General features: G+C 45.2%; 1 protein-coding gene across 7 annotated transcripts in view; it reads left to right on the plus strand.

The window, feature by feature from the left end:
- The window catches only part of LOC112264585 (PHD finger protein 14), a 107060-nt gene that overhangs the window by 26168 nt on the left and 57923 nt on the right, over positions 1 to 22969 (plus strand). For 2 of the 7 annotated variants that reach the window (XM_024441286.1, XM_024441289.1), the window contains exons 14-19: positions 3381 to 3487; positions 5133 to 5264; positions 9414 to 9576; positions 10085 to 10147; positions 14433 to 14495; positions 14707 to 14831. In XM_024441286.1, the coding sequence (XP_024297054.1) occupies positions 3381 to 3487; positions 5133 to 5264; positions 9414 to 9576; positions 10085 to 10147; positions 14433 to 14495; positions 14707 to 14831 (653 nt within the window). Of the gene's footprint in view, positions 1 to 3380; positions 3488 to 5132; positions 5265 to 9413; positions 9577 to 10084; positions 10148 to 14432; positions 14496 to 14706; positions 14832 to 17077; positions 19129 to 22969 lie in introns of those variants that run through there. The other 5 variants (XM_024441290.1, XM_024441291.1, XM_024441293.2 and 2 more) reach the window with 4 other exon arrangements.

The raw sequence follows: 22969 nt of genomic DNA on the forward strand, positions 1-22969 counted from the left end.
CGCATACGCAGAACAGAAACGTTGGTTAGAAAGTCAGAGGACTAAACTCCAACCGGACAGGTCTCCCTGCAACATGCCCAGGAGCTGGTGATGATGAGGGATTGAGAGGAATCTAGATTGGCCATAGCAACCCGCCGTAGCAACCCACAAAGTTACCGTGGGGTAATTCTGCAGCCCGTAATGGGCTCCTGTAAAAAACAACATCTTTCATTTACACTAAGTGATTGACCTGTCATTTGCCATAAAGGCAGACCAGACCTGGCTCTGCTTCACTCTAAATGAAGTTAGACACGGTCCGCTTGCTTTCTATCACGTTCCCACTTGCCATGGCAACCAAATCGCCAAGGTGCGTCGCCACGGGTGATGGGTCGTTTAATGAGTGCGAAATGCGGCTCTACAGAAATTGCTCTGTGAGACCTTTTTACTTTTTTAAGTAGCAGAGCCTGTTTGGAAGTGCCATTAAACAATATTTTATTCAGACATTCTGTCCAAAGCAACAGCCATTGAAACATTATTCACACTCAGGTAGTGTGTGGAATGACTGAATCCAAGATGATCGAAATTCAAACGGCGCCCAAGTCAACAATGTTATGTGATAACTGGAACTTAAACATGCAGATATAAACAGGGACAGAAGAGATGAAGAGATGAATAACCAGACAGGCTCTGTACTGTGAGAGGGGAGACAGCAGGGTAATGTACTGACACTGAAGAGGTGAATAACCAGACAGGCTCTGTACTGTGAGAGGGGAGACAGCAGGGTAATGTACTGACACTGAAGAGATGAATAACCAGACAGGCTCTGTACTGTGAGAGGGGAGACAGCAGGGTAATGTACTGACACTGAAGAGATGAATAACCAGACAGGCTCTGTACTGTGAGAGGGGAGACAGCAGGGTAATGTACTGACACTGAAGAGATGAATAACCAGACAGGCTCTGTGCTGTGAGAGGGGAGACAGCATGGTAATGTACTGACACTGAAGAGATGAATAACCAGACAGGCTCTGTGCTGTGAGAGAGGAGACAGCAGGGTAATGTACTGACACTGAAGAGATGAATAACCAGACAGGCTCTGTACTGTGAGAGAGGAGACAGCAGGGTAATGTACTGACACTGAAGATATGAATAACCAGACAGGCTCTGTGTTGTGAGAGAGGAGACAGCAGGGTAATGTACTGACACTGAAGATATGAATAACCAGACAGGCTCTGTGTTGTGAGAGAGGAGACAGCAGGGTAATGTACTGACACTGAAGAGATGAATAACCAGACAGGCTCTGTACTGTGAGAGAGGAGACAGCATGGTAATGTACTGACACTGAAGAGATGAAGAGATGAATAACCAGACAGGCTCTGTACTGTGAGAGGGGAGACAGCAGGGTAATGTACTAACACTGAAGAGATGAATAACCAGACAGGCTCTGTACTGTGAGAGAGGAGACAGCATGGTATTGTACTGACACTGAAGAGATGAATAACCAGACAGGCTCTGTGCTGTGAGAGAGGAGACAGCAGGGTAATGTACTGACACTGAAGAGATGAATAACCAGACAGGCTCTGTACTGTGAGAGAGGAGACAGCAGGGTAATGTACTGACACTGAAGAGATGAATAACCAGACAGGCTCTGTGCTGTGAGAGAGGAGACAGCAGGGTAATGTACTGACACTGACGCAGTCTCAGACAGCCTCTCTCACATGACACTATGGAAACGACAAGGTTTGTGTGAGGTGTGTGTGTGTGTGTGTGTGTGTGTGTGTAAGGTGTCTGTGCGAGGTGTGTGTGTATCTGTGCGAGGTTTGCGTGTGTGTGTGAGGTGTGTGTTGTGCTGTGTTTAGGTGAGAATGAGAACTGAGGCGGAGAGGCCTGCAGAGAGCTGGTGTTCTGACAGGATGCTATAGCTGTACACAGACACCCCTCTGGTTACACCCAGTCTCTCCAAGGTTAGGGGGTAGTCCTAGATAAGACAATCATACAGTTGCCCGTAGACTGCATATGTAATCAGCCCTTTAGAAATCTACGTAAGCGGCTAAGTGAATGCATGATGCTTGATTAAAAGTGTGGCTTGCGATAGGGGTGCGATGGGGGCTGTCTTCAGATAAATGGATGGAGCGATATAACTAGAGGATGTGAAGAAAGAAAGACTGGAAGGAAAGAACCACGTGAATCTGCAACAACCTCCATACATCCCATAATTAGAAACGTAGAAAGGTTTAAGTGGCTACATCAGTCACGTCCCTGAGTTGCTTTGTCATGTATCTGATCCCTTTTCATTTCCTATTTCCCCTGCTTCCGCCCGACCCATCCCTTACATTACCAGAAATGACTGCTGTCCGCAGCCCCAGCCCTCATCCCAGACACTGACTCAGTGTTGTCGTTGTGGGGGACGCCTCGGAGAGAGAGGTACTCTCTAAAAGTGAAGCCATTGTGCAACTTAAAACACCTCGGTCACAGCTTTTTAACCATTGAGATACTTCATTAACATTGCCAGGCAGTGTTCCGTTTGGCACGGAGGTAAAGCATCCCATTTGAAATGCTGTGCACGTGTGTGTCGCACACCGAGACTCTTCCTTGAAGTGTGCCAATCAGCTGACCCTTCCCAGGGTGCCGTTTGTGTGTGTGCTGTGTGTGTTTAGGCTGTGTTAGTGTGTGTGTGTGTGCTCGCCGCTCAGTCCCCCACTGCCTCAGAGCCTGTCTGACTCCCAGTATGAACCAGACAGATGGCCTGAGGCTGTGCTGGTTCTCACTCCCTGTCTCCAATTCTTATTTTAGCAGATACCTTCACACACATACACACACATCTCTTTGATATTAACTCTAACTGACAGGGGACTTCCCTCTATCAGTAGTGGAGGGATTTTTTACTCACTGAGCTATTGCACCAGGAGACTGTGGTCCACAATTAGTAGATAACACACTCCAGACAAACACACACACACCCTGGGGTCCTGTGGCCCTGGCCCCTCTCTCTTAGGTCCCCCTATAGGACCGGTCCCTGGGAGCCGTGGGCGGCGGCGTACTGAGCGTGCTCAGATTAGAACTGCCCAAGTGAGAAGCCTGTCTGTTTAGTGGCCCACCAGTTCCCCAGTAGCTCCCTAACAGATCCGTTTTCTAATTAACCTGCGACAGACTGTAGCCACCATGCAGCCAAAGAGATGCTGGGGAGAAATAGACCCACATCTGACATATGTCGTGCTGTCTGTCTGTCTACTGACCAACAATAGGTTCCCACTCTCTCTCTCTCTCTCTCTCCCCCCCATCCCTCCGTCCCGCTCCCTCCTCTCTGTGGACACCTTTGACCTCTCTGTCCTTCACTGCTTCTCTCTGATGTCTCAACTACTCCTTTGAGTTGATTGTGGGACGTGTCTCTCTCCGTGACAGAAACTGAACTCCCCGTCGGTCCTGAAAGCCCCTAAAGAGAGGAAGCCCAGCAAGAAGGAGGGAGGAGCTCCTGGGAAGTCCTCCAACCTACCAGCTGTCCTCTACAGGTAAACAAACAAACATTCAAACAACAGGCATTACAAACAAGTAAAAGTCTCATATTGAGTGGCTGGGCAATCAGAGAGGTCCCAGTATTCAACCCTGGGGCACTCCAACACTCTACAACCATCACTATTCCTAAGGAGTATGTATTATCATACCTGTTTTCTTTATATGCTCTTTATATCTAGCTTCTCATCTGAGAACTATCCACTTAGAGTTGATTTTGATGTATTTCCTGTATGTACAGGAAATAGACAGTTTGGACACAGATACTCACTCAAGGGTTTTATTTATTTGTACTATTTTCTACATTGTAGAATAATAGTGAAGACATAAACACATATGGAGTCATGTTGTAACCAAAAAAGTGTTAAACAAATCAAATTGAGATTTTACATTCTTCAAAGTAGCCACCCTTGATGACAGCTTTGCACACTCTTGGCATTCTCTCAAACAGCTTCATGAGGAATGCTTTTCCAACAGTCTTGAAGGAGTTCCCACATATGCTGAGCACTTGTTGGCTGCTTTTCCTTCACTCTGTGGCCCAACTCATCCCAAACCATCTCAATTGGGTTGAGGTCGGATGATTGTGGAGGCCTTCTTGGTCAAATAGCCCTTACACAGCCTGGAGGTGTGTTGGGTCATTGTCCTGTTGAAAAACAAATGATAGTCCCACTAAGTGAAAACCAGATGGGATGGCTTATCACTGCAGAATGCTGTGGTAGCCATGCTGGTTAAGTGTGCCTTGAATTCTAAATAAATGTCAGGTAATGTCACCAGAAAAGCACCATCACACCTCGTCCTCCATATTGTACTTCACGGTGGGGACCACACATGCAGAGATCATCCATTCACCTACTCTACGTCTCAAAAAGACACGGCGGTTGGAACCAAAAATCTCAAATTTCGACTCATCAGACCAAAGGACAGATTTACACTGGTCTACTGTCCATTGCTCGTGTTTCCTACCCCAAGAAAGTATCTTCTTCTTATTGGTGTCCTTTAGTAGTGGTTTCTTTGCAGCAATTCTATTCTACCATGAAGGCCTGATTCATGCAGTCTCTGAACAGTTGATGTTGAGATGTGTCTGTTACTTGAACTTTGTGAAGCATTTATTTGGGGTGCAATCTGAGGTGCAGTTAACTCTATCTAATGAATGTATCCTCTGCAGCAGAGGTAACTCTGGGTCTTCCTTTCCTGTGGCGGTCCTCATGAGAGCCAGTTTCATTATAGAGCTTGATGGTTTTTGCGACTGCACTTTCCAGATTGGCTTACATTCATGTCTTAAGGTAATGATGGACTGTCATTTCTCTTTGCTTATTTGAGCTGTTCATGCCATAATATGGACTTGGTATTTTACCAAATAGGGCTATCTTCTGTATACCACCCCTACCTTGTCACAACACAACTGATTGACTCAAACACATTAAGAAGGAAATTCCACAAATTAACTTTTAACAAGGCACACCTGTTAATTGAAATGCATTCCAGGTGATTGCCTCATGAAGCTGGTTGAGAGAATGCCAAGAGTGTGCAAAACTGTCATCAAGGCAAAGGATGGTTACTTTGAAGAATCTAAAATATTAAAAATATAAAGATTTTTTTAAAACACCTTTGACTGGTACTGTATGTGTGTGTGTTCCTATTTAGCTGTGGGATCTGTAAGAAAAACCAGGACCAGCATCTCCTGCTCCTGTGTGACACCTGCAAGCTCTACTACCATCTGGGCTGTCTGGAGCCTCCGCTGACACGCATGCCCAAGAAGACCAAGAACAGCTACTGGTGAGGGAGGGAGAGAGAGAGACTGAGGGAGGTAGATGGGGAAGAAAGAGAGGGACTGGGGGAAGTGGATGGGGAAGAAAGAGAGGGACTGGGGGAAGTGGATGGGGAAGAAAGAGAGGGACTGGGGGAAGTGGATGGGGATGAAAGAGAGAGACTGGGGGAAGTGGATGGGGAAGAAAGAGAGAGACTGGGGAAGTGGATGGGGAAGAAAGAGAGGGACTGGGGGAAGTGGATGGGGAAGAAAGAGAGAGACTGGGGGAAGTGGATGGGGAAGAAAGAGAGGGACTGGGGGAAGTGGATGGGGAAGAAAGAGAGAGACTGAGGGACGTAAATGGGGAAGAAAGAGAGGGACTGGGGGAAGTGGATGGGGAAGAAAGAGAGAGACTGAGGGAGGTAGATGGGGAAGAAAGAGAGGGACTGGGGGAAGTGGATGGGGAAGAAAGAGAGAGACTGGGGGAAGTGGATGGGGAAGAAAGAGAGGGACTGGGGGAAGTGGATGGGGAAGAAAGAGAGAGACTGAGGGACGTAAATGGGGAAGAAAGAGAGGGACTGGGGGAAGTGGATGGGGAAGAAAGAGAGGGTAAGAAGAAGGGGGGAGATGGGGAAGAGAGAGAGGGACTGGGGGAAGTGGATGGGGAAGAGAGAGAGGGACTGGGGGAAGTGGATGGGGAAGAAAGAGAGGGACTGGGGGAAGTGGATGGGGAAGAGAGAGAGGGACTGGGGGAAGTGGATGGGGAAGAAAGAGAGGGACTGGGGGAAGTGGATGGGGAAGAAAGAGAGAGACTGAGGGAGGTAGATGGGGAAGAAAGAGAGGGACTGGGGGAAGTGGATGGGGAAGAAAGAGAGGGACTGAGGGAAGTGGATGGGGAAGAAAGAGAGGGACTGGGGGAAGTGGATGGGGAAGAAAGAGAGGGACTGGGGGAAGTGGATGGGGAAGAAAGAGGGTAAGAAGAAGAGGGGGGAGATGGGGAAGAGAGAGAGGGACTGGGGGAAGTGGATGGGGAAGAGAGAGAGGGACTGGGGGAGGTAGATGGGGAAGAAAGAGAGGGACTGGGGGAAGTGGATGGGGAAGAAAGAGAGACTGAGGGAGGTAGATGGGGAAGAAAGAGAGGGACTGGGGGAAGTGGATGGGGAAGAAAGAGAGGGACTGGGGGAAGTGGATGGGGAAGAAAGAGAGGGACTGGGGGAAGTGGATGGGGAAGAAAGAGAGGGACTGGGGGAAGTGGATGGGGAAGAAAGAGAGGGACTGGGGGAAGTGGATGGGGAAGAAAGAGAGAGACTGAGGGAAGTGGATGGGGAAGAAAGAGAGAGACTGAGGGAAGTGGATGGGCAAGAAAGAGAGAGACTGAGGGAAGTGGATGGGGAAGAAAGAGAGAGACTGAGGGAAGTGGATGGGGAAGAAAGAGAGAGACTGAGGGAAGTGGATGGGGAAGAAAGAGAGAGACTGGGGAAGTGGATGGGGAAGAAAGAGAGAGACTGAGGGAAGTGGATGGGGAAGAAAGAGAGAGACTGAGGGAAGTGGATGGGCAAGAAAGAGAGGGACTGGGGGAAGTGGATGGGGAAGAAAGAGAGGGACTGGAGGAAGTGGATGGGGAAGAAAGAGAGGGACTGGGGGAAGTGGATGGGGAAGAAAGAGAGGGACTGGGGGAAGTGGTTGGGGAAGAAAGAGAGGGTAAGAAGAAGAGGGGGGGAGATGGGGAAGAGAGAGAGAGAACATGTGAATGGGTGCTAGAGGACTCGGTGGTACAAGAGTTGCCAAAGTTGGATCAAGTGCTGTCCATAGCACAAACACACAACCCATCGCAATGACATTCTGCACTGTAAATCTGGTATGACATTGTTTTACCGTTGTTGTATAAAAACATGTCATTTAAGCAATAAGCAATGAGAACCCGGGGATTATTGTGTGATAATTCCCGATTTAGGGCAGTTCTTAGGACTGAGGTGAAGCCAAGAGCTGTGAACAGCCCTTAGGAGGCAGTTATCACACAATAATCTCCTGGTTAGAGGGCCTTATTGCTTTTATAAAACACTTGTCAACATATTTATACAGATATTAATGAAATGTTTTCATTAAAAACATTATTTTAACGAATACATTTGTTTTTGCATTCTGAAGTTGCTACCGAAGCGGGCTGGTCGTTAGATCTTCTCTCATGTTTGACCCAGTCATTAGTTCTAATCATTCTATTCGTTTGACGTGGCTACGCAAATCATTGGCTTGTAGCTAGCTAGCAAAGATTCAATGATGATGACACAAGAACTTCAATAAATAATGATTTAAAAAATATCCAATAGTCCTACGTAGGCAACAACTATCATGGTTGGCGAGTCCCAACTAACCAAGCTAGTTGGTGATGTTAATAGTGACTTCGATGGAAGGACTGTCCGTGGACCTGGCGCTGGTTGGTGACAGCCAGTGCTTGCCTCTTCTTTGGCGGGGAATGGGACGCTCACGTCTTTGCCAGCTAAAATGGCACTCCAGCACTTTCTGTTCTCCATGTTAGAGGCTGCCAATAACTCTTGAGTGAGCTCTCACATCGATGGCCACTCACAGCCATTATTTCCCATGCCTCCAGGCCCACATTGGATAACTTTTGCATTCTGTTCATACGCTAAACAAATCATTGGCATGTAGCTAGCTAGCAGAGATTCTATGATGATGAGAGACAGGAACTTCAATATATCAAATAGGCCGACACAGGCCGCTCTGCGTTGGTTAATGAATTAATGGAATTCTGTGTGTTTACGGTTTCCATGGTGAATTATTAGTTTTCCCAACTGTTGCAAACCAATTAGTAGCATGGGAAAATAATGTGTAGATGCTTTCTTCCCCGAGGGAGATGAAGTTTAGGAATTTCCTGTCTGGGCTGCGGGACAGTGGATTGATGAGATTAACACGTCATGGTATTTTGCGAAGGTTGTCCCACAACTCCCGCATATCAACCAATCAGGATCCAAACAACCCGTTTTACAATAACTTGTAGTAGGAGATGCATTAATGTCCACCATTTATTTATTTATATTTAGTGTGACATTTCAGCTTACTCAGTGGCAGTAGATTTATCAGATAGAGAATGCAGAGATGGTGGAAATGTCCCACTTCACACAGAGCTAGATGTCCTTATCTGGATAGATAGATAGAGGAGCTCTTTTGTGTATCTGTCTCAATAGTTTCAATAGTATTCCATCTCTGTCGCTTAGTGAGATACTTCCACAGTGAGTTATCTCCATAGAGCAGCTAGTCTAATCTTTTTACTTCCGAAGTGAAGGAGGATGGGGGATTGTAGTGTGTGTACATGCGTTTGCATATACGTGTGTGTGTGTGTGTGTGTGTGTGTGTGTGTGTGTGTGTGTGTGTGTGTGCGCATATGCACGTCTTAAATGTGTGTATTGTTTGTTTCTGTGGCACCTCAACCTGCACGTTCCTCGTGTCTGTGATTGGGAGTAATTCATTTAACTATGAAAAAGAGAGGGTGGTGGCGTTCTGCTCCAGCGGGCGGAAATTAGAAAGCATTTGGATGGATGAAATTGTGTGGAGCTGAGGCCAAGTCATAGCCTACCTTATTATCAGGATCTGCACGGCAGGAATCTCACAGAGGCAGAAAGGAAGGTGCAGACTGGGCTTCTCAGTCAGAATCAGAAACACATACAGGATCCACAAGTTCACTTTATCTTCACTTATAATACTGATATTAACCTTTTAAGACTGGTATTAACTTTGTTTAACTTATAATACTGATAGAAACCCATGTCACAGTCTTACGCTTTGCTTGGGTCAGCAGAAACCCCTTTCCTCAAATCCAGTGTCGGACCTCGAGGCTCAGATTTCAGTGCTTTGGGAAACCAGTATTTTTCATAAATTTCAACAGACATTACAGAACAAAGTCTTAGTGTCAGTGTTTTGTTTTTCTCCCCAATATAATTAGCAGCATATAGGTCCTGTTGTTCAGACATGGATAGTAATCAGAGAGAAAGGCTTCCCAAACCTATTTTCCATGCATAAGATGTTCACAGATAGTAAAATCAATACACCTGCATAGGAGAGAACAGTTTCTGGGCCCTGAAACATCTATTTCTTACTCTCTCCCTCCCTTTCTTTTTATCTCTCCCTCCCTCCTATCTCTCTACCTCCCTCCATCTCCTCAGGCAATGTTCAGAGTGTGACCAGGCCAGTAGCGATGATGCCGACATTGCCATGGAGACCCTGCCCGACGGCACCAAAAGGTCTCGGAGACAGATTAAAGGACCAATCAAATTCATCCCTCAGGAGATGTCCCCAGAGCCCAAGAAACGAGATGTGAGGGGCACGGTGTGTAATAACACACACTTTTAAAAAATTAAATTTTTTATTTACAGTGCCTTCAGGAAGTATTCACACCCCTTCACTTTTTACACATTTTGTTGTTACAAAGTGTAATTAAAATAGATTTAATTGTCATTTTTTTGTCAACGATCGAGAGAAAATACTCTGTCAAATACTGTTTTATTTTTTATTAATGGAAAATAAAACACTAATATAGTTTGATTAGATAAGTATTCAACCCCCTGAGTCAATACATGTTAGAATCATCTTTGGCAGCGATTACAGCTGTGAGTCTTCCTGGGTGTGTCTCTAAGAGCTGTGCAAACCTAGATGGTAGAATATTTTTTTAATTCTTCAAGCTCTGTCAAGTTGGTTGTTGATCATTGCTAGACATTTTCTAGTCTTGCCATAGATTTTCAAGCCAATTTAAGTCAAAACTGTAACTAAGCCACTAGGAAACATTCAATGTCGTCTTGGTAAGTAACTCCAGTGTATATTTGGCCTTGCGTTTTAGGTTATTGTCCTGCTGAATGGTGGATTTGTCTCCCAGTGTCTATTGGAAAGCAGACTGAACCAGGTATTCAATGTCTGCTTTTTTATTAGTTTATTTTTTACCCATATTCCTTGTGAGGCATGTAAAACCTCCCTGATCTTTGTCATTGAATCTGTGCTTGAAATTCACTGCTCGACAGAAGGACCTTACATTTGTATTTGCGCGGTACAGAGATGGGGTAGTCATTAAGTAATCATGTTAAACACTGTTATTGCCCACAAATACCCCATGCAACTTATTATGTGACACATTTTTACTCCTGAAGTTCATTAGGCTTGTCATAACAAAGGGTTTGAATATTTATTTACATAAGACATTTCAGCTTGACTTTTTTTAATGAATTTGTAAAAATTTATAAAAACATAATTCCACTTTGACATTATGAGGTGATTAGTGACACACAATCCAAATGTATTCCATTTTAAATTTGGGCTGTAACACAACAAAATGTGGACAAAGTCAAGGGGTGTGAATACTTTCTGAAGGCACTGTATTATTATAAAAAAATATTATTTTGTTTACACAAGCCCGTATAATTGCTAAAAGCATGCTAGTAGATACCCATAGACTTTCAGTCATTGTGCTAACGCTAGTTAGCATTTGTTTGTGAAATGACCTCTAACTTCCTTCATACTGGACACAGAGACATATACAGATAAAGGCATTAATCCTGGGTTTTAAATGCCTCCACTTTGCTAGTTTAGGGGTTGATTGGGTTGATATTTCTGGGGTAGCCATCTACTATATAATCCTGATTTGGAGAAACAGACAGTAATCTGTTAACCTATACCTGGGGTTAAATGTACTCCATCATAGGATGTGTATATCCGGCCAGATTAACAGAGCCCAACAGATATACCAGGCCTGACTAACTGAACCTAACAGATTTGTCAGACTAATAGAGCCCAACAGATAGCCCAGGCCAGACTAACAGAGCCCAACAGATAGCCCAGGCCAGACTAACCGAACCAAACCGATAGATAGCCTAGGCCAGACTAACAGATAGATATACCAGTTCAGACCAACAGAGCCCAACAGATAGCCCAGGCCAGACTAATAAAGCCCAACAGATAGCCCAGGCCAGACTAATAGAGCCCAACAGATATAGATCATAACAGGCCAGACTCACGGGCTAATGGCTGGCCATTCAGCACACATAGGTAACGCTGCTGTACTAAACAGGATTGCTACTGGACATGCCAGTAAACTAGAGCTGGTGGATCCAAACACACACTTCCTCTGGTGTTCATCCCCAAACACCCCCCCGCTGGCTCATTGTTTCAGGTCCGCCATCAGATTCAAACTGATCCAAATGGACGGAACTATTTCCAATCTACAATCATGTAAGAGGAAGTTTAACAAATATTAACAAAGGGGGGAATCAAACATCTCCTTGTTGTTCCTGACACGAGCGAACGAATGATGGAGCCGGGTTGTATGTTTTGTTTTAAAGGAGGAAGAAAAATCAACAACATATTTAAACAGATTGTGAAAACAATTCCATCTGTTGCCTTTGGCTCCTCTGCCACCACTTGGCAGATGGAGCGCGTACCATTAGAAATGCTAACTGCTAAATGCTAGAACCACAGCTACTTGGCTCCTTCACTTCAGCCCTCCCTCCTTCCACTAGCTCCCTCCCTCTCTTCCTTCCTCACGACCCTTCTAAGCCACTTCTGCCTGCCTGCGACGGGTGAGCGGGTGGCACCACCTTACAAAGGGCCCAGAGTATGAGTTTATTTAACTGTTTGGTTTCTATAGTGGTTGACTCCATTAAGGTAATCTATGATTGGCCAGGGAAAGATCAACACATCCAATGCGGAGTTCAGTGCAATGCAGACTAAGGTTAAAAATAAATAAGATATAAGGTAAAGTGTGCAAACACACACACACACACACAGCATACCTAATCAGGGTCTCTGTTCAGGTGAGGAAATTAAAACTGGGGGCAGTTTGTACGACTGAGCTAAATCAATCTTTTAATTAAGTACATCATTGCATCTTTAACAGCCATGAATCATGTCACAGCACCATGCAGGATTAGAGAAGTTAACGGAGCAGAGGACCCAGCAGTAACTAGATGTAGTAACTTCATTCTCATCATCATTCTCACTAGACTAATGGCATATGTTCATACAGGATGTTCCTGTGTAATCATGGAGGGGTGTTGCAGCAGGGCCATGTTTAATCACCACCCCATTACACACACTGTCACACAGAAGATTCTAGAAGAAGAAGCAATGACAACCAAGCCTCCTTGAAAATGCAGGATGGTTTTGGTCTGCAATTATTCTTTTTCGAGATAATAATTAGACATCTTGGCAGTAGATTCTACTAGAAGAAGCAAATACCAAGCTTCCTTGAAAATTAGTTACAGTTTGGGTCCAGGAACTGATGGTTCTGAGATGTAATCATTCAATGAGTGTTGAAAGTAGTGATGCGTTATGGGGTATAGCTGTCAAGCGGTGTGTAGGATGTCTAACAGATATCCTCCACACTCTGTGACCTTGAGGGCACATGTTGAGTTAGAAGAGGGCACTACCCTGCAGTAGGCAGTGTACTCAGTCAGCAGGTCCTGAACAAGGGCCAGAGGAGGCTGAGCTGCACCACAGAGTGGCAGTGGGCCATCTTACCCCTGTGGCCCCGCACACACATACACACACTCCAACACTCGTCCCCATGCAGGGGCCAGCGGGAGGTCGATTAGCCAGCCCTGATAAATTGAAACAGGGCTTTAGAGCGGTGCCAGCGCTAGGGTGCCCTGGTAAAAGCATTAAAAATGCAAAGCAGGGCCCTTTCAGCAGCTGCCCTCGCATTTGAAGATAAATGCAGCATTGAAGCTCCTCGACTGGAGCGGACGCGGCGAGAGGAAATCAGAAAAAGCTGGCTTAATCCCTGAGTACTTCCAGCAGCAGGGTCCTCAGGCCAGCGTACTTCTGGGCACTCTGCTTTAGACGCGCTAACAGAAAAACTCATTAACCCAGACTCACCGCCACAGCACTCTACACCACCTCCCTCTACACCACCTTCCTCTCTCCATCCTCCCTTCACCACCTCCTCCCACTCCCCTCTATCCCTCCTGCCTTTCTCCATCCCTCTCTGAGAGAACATACAGAGAGTGAAAACCTCCAGAAGGAGTAGAAGACGTCTATGGTTGTTTATTATTTATTTTTTATATACTTTTTTTTTGTATTAAGGAGTAGCAGGGTGTTTTGGGGTGTTATCTAAGATGGCGACAGCCAGCCAGCCAACCAGACAGACGCTGGGCTATTCTCTGACTCTTGCCCTTCAGTGAGTGGCCACAGAGAATGAGTGTTCCTCAGGCTTTCTCCTTCCAGGTGTGGAGGGGGTTGGTTATTGACAGTCTAAAAACAAAAGACTGGGGGGAAATAAAATGGAAGAGGACTGGAGAGTGTTTTTCTCCCTTCTTCTCTGATGAATATCTGTTATGTTTTTTTCGGGGAGCTGAGACTGGGAGGGAGAATAGGGAGGCGGGGGGGGAAGCAGGGCTGGGGTGGTATATCGGAGGAGGATCAGGGTATGGTGGCTGTAGATAAGTGGGTTCCATGAAGAGGTGGAGGGAGAAAGGGAGTGAGGGAGGGAGCAGCCATATCGCCACAGCTCTTTCTCTCCCTTCTCTCTCTCTATCGCTCTGTCTATCCCACCCCTCTCTTTCTCACTCTCTCTCGTGCAGTTGAATAGAACCTAGTCCACAGACAGCACTGTGTGGCTCTCCTGTCTTGTATGTCCAGAGGTAAAACAAAACACCAGCCTCACTGGGCAGTAGAGGATTAAATACAGGACAAACAAAACATGTATTTGGAAACAGTTTATGCTTTCTGTTGTATTGTAGCAAAAGGCAGAGACCACAGTGGCTTTTCTTTGTTTGACAATCTGATTAATCAGCTGAGGGAGCAGACGGCGTCATAAACAAACTTCCACTGACTCCAGAATCTTTTCGAGAACAGGAAAGCTACAAATAAAATTAGATTTTTCTGATGCTGCTAATAGCTTGTGGAGCATATCTCTAATTAAGTCAAATTATTATTTTGACAGATTCCCACAGACAAAATACCAAAAACTAAAGATTTGCCTTACCACTCAACAACTCAAAGTAGAGAAATATTGCGACCTTGTTGTGACCTTGTGCCTTGCATGGCTAGCTGATAACCTTTCACAAGGATCATGAGACTGACCAGAGCCCAGGTCAATTATCTCTCATCAATTCACACAGATCAATCAATTAGCACAAAAATCTAGCTTCGTTAAAAGGGTCCGAAATGAACCTAACATGCTGTTCTGTATTCCACAGAGAACCAGAGGGCAGAAGAGGAAGAGGGTGTCCGTCTGTGAAGAAGAAAAGTTTGAGGTGCAGGTATGTAATTGGTCTAAATATGTTACTAAACATTCCTACATCTTCTAACCTCCCTAACACACTCAGAACTAATACATACACATCCCCTGTGTTACTTACGGGACTACTCTATTCACTCTATTAGCCTGCATAGTACTCTTTCTTCCCAGCCATTACCACACACACACACACATGGCAGTGTTGGGTCTAATCAGCCTGTGTGTTTCCATAGGAACCGGCTCTACGGGAGCGGCATCAGCGCCAGTCTGCGATGCAGAAGAAGACACCTAAAGCAGACGACACTAGGACCGACTGTACATCCTGCAAAGGACCTGGGGACAACGAGAACCTCGTCAGGTGGGTCACTGCGTGTGTTTGTGTGTACCAGTCAAACGTTTGGACACACCTTCTCATTCAAGGTTTTTTCTTTATTTTTACTTTTTTCTACATTGTGTAATAATAGTGAAGACATCAAAACTATGAAATAACACATATGGAATCGTGTAGTAACCAAAAAAAGTGTTAAATAAATCAAAATATATTTAATTTCTGAGATTCTTCAAAGTAGCCACCCTTTGCATTGATGACAGCTTTGCACACTCTTGGCGTTCTCTCAACCAGTTTCATGAGGTAGTCGCATGGAATGCATTTCAATTAACAGGTGTGCCTTGTTAAAAGTTAATTTGTGGAATGTCTTTCCTTCTTAATGCATTTGAGTCAATCAGTTGTGTCGTGACAAGGTAGGGGTGGTACACAGAAGACAGCCCTATTTGGTAAAAGACCAAGTCCATATTATGGGAAGAACAGCTCAAATAAGCAAAGAGAAACGACAGTCCATCATCATGAAGGTCAGTCAATACGTAACATTTCAAGAAAGTTTATTCAAGTGCAGTCGCAAAAACCATCAAGTACTGAAACTGGCTCTCATGAGGACCGCCACAGGAAAGGAAGACCCAGAGTTACCTCTTCTGCAGAAGATAAGTTCATTAGAGTTAACTGCACCTCAGATTGCAGCCCAAATAAATGCTTCACAGAGTTCAAGTAACAGACACATCTCAACATCAACTGTTCAGAGGAGACTGTGTGCATCACGCCTTCATGGTCGAATTGCTACAAAGAAACCACTACTAAAGGACACCAATAAGAAGAAGAGACTTATTTGGGACAAGAAACATGAGCAATGGACAGTAGACCAGTGGAAATATGTCCTTTGGTCTGATGAGGCTGTGTCTTTGTGAGATGTAGAGTAGGTGAATGTGTGGTTGTGTGGTTCCCACTGTGAAGCATGGAGGATGAGGTGTGACTGTGTGGGGGTGCTTTGCTGGTGACACTGTCTAGGATTTATTTAGAATCCAAGGCACACGTAACCATCATGGCTACCACAGCATTCTGCAGCGATAAGCCATCCCATCTGGTTTGTGGGACTATAATTTGTTTTTCATCAGGACAGTGACCCAAAACACACCTCCAGGCTCTGTAAGGGCTATTTGACCATGAAGGAGAGTAATGGAGTCATGCATCAGATGACCTGGCTTCCACAATCACCCGACCTCAACCCAAATGAGATGGTTTGGGATGAATTGGACCGCAGAGTGAAAAAGCAGCCAACAAGTGCTCAGTATATGTGGGAACTCCTTCAAGACTGTTGGAAAATATTCCTCATGAAGCTGGTTGAGAGAATGCCAAGAGTGTGGAAAGCTGTCATCAAGGCAACGGGTGGCTACTTTGAAGAATCTAAAATATATTTTGATTTGTTTAACACTTTTTTTGTTACTACATGATTCCCTAGTGTTGATGTCTGGACTTTTATTCTACAATGTAGAAAATATAAAATAGTAAATATAAAATAGTAAAAATAAAGAAAAACTCTTGAATGAGTAGGTGTGTCAACTTTTGACTGGTACTGTATGTGAAAAGGCTGGTGTGTGGGATAATGTGGGTGTCGCCATGGAATGGGAGGTTGGAAGGGTGTGTGTGTGTGCGTGCGTGTGTGTGTGTGGAACCATATCCTCCTGATGATTTAATGTTCAGTCTGCATTAGTAGGCCTTGGTTGCCTTGCGTAGGCAGAAGGCTACGATGAGGGGGGCTGAGGCCAGCAGCTCTGTAGAACACCTTTATTGAACAACCACCTACATTTACACACTTCATCAAGATGTAGTGAACAGTCTAATCTGCCCTGATCTCCTATCAGAGATTCAGCGGTCTCCCGCTGCTTCAACAGGACCAATGCTCTACTAGATCCCTCAGTAGTGTGTGAATTACAGCAGTCAGCATTTACACACTGTAGACTGACTGATTCATCAGAGTGTATTTATTTATGAGGTAGACCACCCTTAATTGCGTTATATTTGGCTTACAAACTGGCACTGTCATTGGCTCATTTCAACAGAAACTGTATGCTTTATTCACTTAATAATTTGTTAGAATTGACTTAATTTATCCACTTAATGTAGGGTTCTTTATGTGAGCTGTATTTGGTATTATTAGTATATGTAAGGTTGAGCTAATAATGTGTGGTTCTGTCAGTGTTTTATAGGTTAAGGAGGTCGGGGCTGTGAGGTGTGCTGCCTGCCCTGACTCTTTCTATCTTTGCCTTGCACAGGTTGTGAGAGCCGGGGCAGACACCTCTCCTCACCTCCCCACACCTAGACACTGCTGGACAGATGAGAGAGAGAGAAGCAGACCTTTGGCTTAGAGACAGAGAGGGACTTAATTACGTGGAAGAATTACAGCTGCGGTGTGGGATCAGATGGCCATCTTTGACCTTCCAACCACGGTTTTCTTCGTGACCCAAATTGGACCTTCTACTGGCCGTCCAATTAAAATTGAGGGAGAGAGGCAGAAATGGACATGAACTTTGATGAATTCTAAAATACTTGTTGAAATTAGCAAATTAAGTTCTGGAAGGTTCAGTATTACTGAACTGGTCATTCTTGGAAGAAAAAACAGGCCCTTTATGATCATCACTGCCAACTCTAAGAGTCCATCTCTAAGGACTAAGGTCTATCTAGAGTAAGGAGTGATTCTGAAACTGAACAATATTACTAGAAGCATCTCATTGGTTACCTGTCTGTCTGCTCCTCTCTATTCCTCTAACAATGGTGCTTCTTCTCTTCCCCTTTTTTGTCTCCCTTGTTCCCTTTTCTGTTTCTCTACCCCTGTCTCTTCACTCTCTCCTCAGCCCCCTTCCCTCTCTCATCCATTCTATGTTGGCACTTCACTCCTTTGACCTCCCTAAGCATCTTATCACCACATCCAATCAGTTGTATTGACTTGAGTCATTTGTGGTCCAATCACATAGTGTTTTCCTCAGTAAAGGCCTTTAATTGGAGATGCACTTGAACTTAAGCTCTCATCATTTTCTTCTAGTGTTGTGTTGTCGTCAAGTAGAACTTTCTAGAGTAGAGGAAAAGTAGTGATTTTTAGTAGAATGATTTTCCTTTCTGGTGTTTGAGAAGTACTGTAAGTAGCTGCTTAGATAAGGTTTAACATATTGAAAATAGCAACATTCGTAGTAATGGTTATTGTAACTTCTAATGTGAATGTGTGTGTACAGTAGGTTTTTAGTCTCCCTTCCTTCCTCTCTTTAATATTTTTAAAGTGACAGTTTAACTCTGAGTTCTATTGGAAGTGTGTGTGTGCACGCGCCTCCCCAGTGCCCCATAGTGAGTGCTGTCAACTGAGCAGCTGCCATGTGGTCTGTCTGTCAGGGTCCTTGACAGAAGTGTCACAGTTTGCCCTCACATGTCACTCCTCCGCTCATCTCCCCCATCCCAGGACCCTCTATGTCACTACTCCTCTCTTCTGCCCATCTGTCTGGGGACCCTATATCCATGGCTCTGGGAGCTGCCAAACCTCACATAATGCTTAGGTCCACTGGAAAATCTGCTGAGGAAATAAATATGGTGGTTTGGTAGTTTTCCTGTGGAGATTAGAGATGCCTGTACAGGATGACCTGGTTACTCACCACGTCATGTCACCCCCACGAGCCCTCATCCCTCATCCTTCTCATCCTCTTCTGTCTCCTCCTCAAAAAAAATTAGAGGACAGCCTCTAGCTAACCCTACTACAGCTAACCAGCTAACCCTACTACAGCTAACCCTACTACAGATAACCCTACTCCAGCTAACCCTAATGCAACTAACCCTACTGCAGTTAACCCTAATTTCAGCTAATCCTATTCCAGTTAACCCTACTAAAGCCAACCCTACTACAGCCAACCCTACTCCAACTAACCCTACCCTACTACAGCTAACTAGCTAACCTTACTCCAGCTAAACCTACTCCAGCTAACCTTATTCCAGTTAACCCTACTAAAGCCAACCCTACTACAGCTAACCCTACTCCAACTAACCCTACCCTACTACAGCTAACCCTACTAAAGCCAACCCTACTACAGCTAACCCTACTCCAACTAACCCTACCCTACTACAGCTAACCAGCTACCCCTACTCCAGCTAACCCTACTAAAGCAAACCCTACTCCAACTAACCCTACCCTACTACAGCTAACCAGCTACCCCTACTCCAGCTAACTAGATACTCCAGCTAATCCTACCCTACTACAGCTAACCCTACCTTACTCCAGCTAACCAGCTACCCTTACTCCAGCTAACCCTACCCTACTCCAACCCTACCCTACCCAGCTAACCCTACCCTACAGCTAACCCTACCCTACTCCAGCTAACCCTACCCTACTACAGCTAACCAGCTAACCCTACTACAGCTAACCAGCTAACCCTACTCCAGCTAACCCTACTCTACTACAGCTAACTAGCTAACCCTACTACAGCTAACCAGCTAACCCTACTCCAGCTAACCCTAACCTACTCCAGCTAACCAGCTAACCCTACTCCAGCTAACCCTAACCTACTCCAGCTAACCCCACTCCAGCTAACCCTACCCTACTACAGCTAACCAGCTAACCCTACCCTACTACAGCTAACCAGCTATCCCTACCTCTACTAACCTTAGCTCTGGTTCTGTATATATATAACCATCAGACCAAGGGTTAGGCTATGGCCAACTGTGTATCTGACTGTAGCCTACAGTAAATGTACTTTTAACATGGCAATACATGGTGTGTTCCATCCGTTTAGAGTGTGTGAATGAACACCTGGTAGCTGTGTTGTGTGATCGGTGTGTACAGTATTTATTGATTGATTGAAATCCATGTCTTTTATTTGTGCATTCATTCTTGATTTTATATCGCAATACGCCTTTTGTTATTACTGTATTGTGAAGAAATTGAGTTAAGCTCACTTTTGTGTAGGAACCTTAAAGGACTCCTTGCTAGTCATATTAATTGTTTACATATTTGTTTACAATACATGCCTTTATGCTACTATTTGTTTACACACATGCCTATATGTGATTAGTATTATTTGTATATTTCTATATGTAATTATTTCTAACATGATGTGGTATTACCACATTTGGTAGAAGTTCATACAGTAACTGTGATATACTGTATGGAGTAAGAATGTTGCTGCTCTCATGATATGTGTGAATGTGAAGTATCCCGAACTCCCAGCCCTTATGGCCCTCAGCATTACAGCGGAGCTTTAATAAACTCTTGACTTTTTCACCTTATTGCCATAGTGATAAATGAGAGTTAGACAGCTAATTAATTGTTGTAAAGGTGTGTCGGCGGCCATGTCGATGGCGGGCAGCGGTCCGTTTGTGCGTCTAACGCCCTCTGCCATCTCTGATTTATCACGGGGGAAGTGCCCCCTCGTCGGCTGCTGACCGTTAACAGGCCAGTAGAGCTGGTGAGAAGAAGAGAGTGGGCGGTGGTCTCTTTCTCTCCCTCTCTTTCTCTCCTTCTCTTCGAGACAAAGTTGATCTGTTTATTTCAGCTAAGCCCCGATTCTGTGGCCTCTCCTGTTCCTGCACCAATTCACCGCTCTCTCTTCTCTCTTTCTCCCTCACACACAGTGCCAGATAGAGAGGGAGAATAGAGGCTTTTGTGTACAATCTGGTTAACAAAAGCCTCCACGGTGTCTGGCACTAGACGGATAGGCAGCAGCAACAGAAAATAGTCAGAGAGATACTCTCCATGCTGGGCCCAGACCTGAATTCAATAGAGATGGGTTTAATTGAGCTTGCCTGGCTTATTGGACCAATAGAATAGTTCCAAAAGTGCAAACCCTGCCCATCTGGCACTCTAGGAAGGCTACAGCAAACGCTGAAGTATTTCAAACATTTCCAATGGTATTTGAATACAGGACTGGAGGGTAAGTACCCTGTGTTGGGCCCAGTAGAAAGACAGACAGACAGGCAGCTGTCTCACATTGAGGTTGAGACTCAGAGAGATGGAATCAGCACAGCGTGGAGAACTGTAAGTGCCCCAATCCCTCATTGCTGCAGCCTTCTCTCAGCCCCTCTCAGCCCAGGGTCCACAGAGACACAAGGGGAGCAGGCCTTGGCAGAGGGATTGAGTGAGGAAGGGTTGCTACAGCTGTGTTCCGACCATGGGGATGAGTGAATTTGAGACGGGCACTGGGTGATGAAGGGAGAGAGGGGAAGGATGGAGAGAAAGGAGGGAGGTTCTGGAAGAGCAGTAACCTTTGGGATGATGAGTGTGTTTCCCATTACCGTCCTGACACAGGATCCACTGAGATGATTTAATGGTGGCATTTTGTTTTTGCTGACTTCACTTTTTCTCTCTACTACCATTAAAAGAGAATAGAAAAGGCATAGGGCTGAGCTGTGCTGCTGTGTGGGTAGAGAAGCCATGCAGCTCCAGTCTATTACTCCCCTGCTAGCCAGCCAGCTAGCTTCTTCCTTCTCTTATCCCACTGATTCCGCCGCAGTGTGTCCCCGCTCCGCTCACTTCCTGATTGCACTTTCTTCCTCTTATTCTTCTCTCCTTTTTTATTCCCTTTTTCCTCTGCAGTGCAGTTGTGGCCCCTCCCACCTCCCCACCTATGGCTCAGTGACTACACACTAAGATTTATCACCCAACCCCCAGAGGTGCCTTATATCCTAATTAGTGTGGGGTTTGCCCCAGCACACAGACAGATGTACACTGTTAAGGGGTGTGTGTACCATAGACAATATCTTTCCTTCCTGTAACATAACATAAGGCCAAGGGGAGACAGCACATGGAGAGGCCCTCAGTGAGCAGGCTGGGGCCTTAGTTAGGTCAGTCAGGGGCTAGAGGGGTCAGGCTCTACCTGGTGCTACTGCTCAAGTCCACACACACACACACACACACACACACACACACTCTGCCTGGCTCTGTATCTGTATGTCTGAGCTCAGCCCACTGAGGCCCCCTACTGTTGAACTAGGGGAATAGCTCCAGACCTGTCTCACAGTTACATTCAGCATTTGCTTGTCTGCCTAGAGTGACAACTGGGTGGGGGTTACACTGTTCTATTGGTTACGTTGCTCCAGGCAGAGTATGAGAACTAGGGCTGACCCCATTTAGTTGACTGTTTTTTTTTTTTTTTTTTAGGGGTGATAACCTGTTGGTCAACCAAGATTTAATTAGTTTGCTTAAACAATAAATAGGCCTACACCCTTCCATTTCGGAAAGTGCATTCACGAATGAATGTGACTATTTTTAGTGTCGTTTGTGTTGTTTACATTGTTCCAAACGGTCAGAAAAAATATATTGTAATCTAGCAGCACCTGTTTGGGATGCATAGCCCTAATATTCACGCAGCGCTTGTCCATTCCTTCTTTTAAATATTCTTTGTCACGTCCTCTGCATCCATTTTGTTTACGGTGTTTGTCACGTGTTACGGTGTTCAGAGTTTGTTCTAACCAATTTATTGATGTGATTAGGATATGCTATAGGTCAGGCCCTAATGGTCACGTGCATTCGAAGCATACATGTGTCACATAAAGAGAGCAAGGGTTGAGGGAATGTTTTTCCTAAACTAATTAGGGATTTCAGTAACATAACTTTTCAGTCAAAAATGGCTGTATTCATGTTGGAGCTGCAGCAGAGAGGACAGGGCTATACACACTGTTATGTGGTGGTCACTACAGCAGAGAGGACAGGGTTATACACACTGTTATGTGGTGGTCACTACAGCAGAGAGGACAGGGCTATACACACTGTTATGTGGTGGTCACTACAGCAGAGAGGACAGGGCTATACACGCTGTTATGTGGTGGTCACTACAGCAGAGAGGACAGGGTTATACACACTGTTATGTGGTGGTCACTACAGCAGAGAGGACAGGGTTATACACTTATGTGGTGGTCACTACAGCAGAGAGGACAGGGTTATACACTGTTATGTGGTGGTCACTACAGCAGAGAGGACAGGGTTATACACACTGTTATGTGGTGGTCACTACAGCAGAGAGGACAGGGTTATACACTTATGTGGTGGTCACTATGGGTTATACACTGTTATGTGGTCACTACAGCAGAGAGGACAGGGTTATACACACTGTTATGTGGTGGTCACTACAGCAGAGAGGACAGGGTTATACACACTGTTATGTGGTGGTCACTACAGCAGAGAGGACAGGGCT

This window comes from Oncorhynchus tshawytscha, linkage group LG13, assembly GCF_018296145.1.
Source record: "Oncorhynchus tshawytscha isolate Ot180627B linkage group LG13, Otsh_v2.0, whole genome shotgun sequence".
In the NCBI taxonomy this organism is placed as follows: Eukaryota; Metazoa; Chordata; class Actinopteri; order Salmoniformes; family Salmonidae; genus Oncorhynchus; species Oncorhynchus tshawytscha.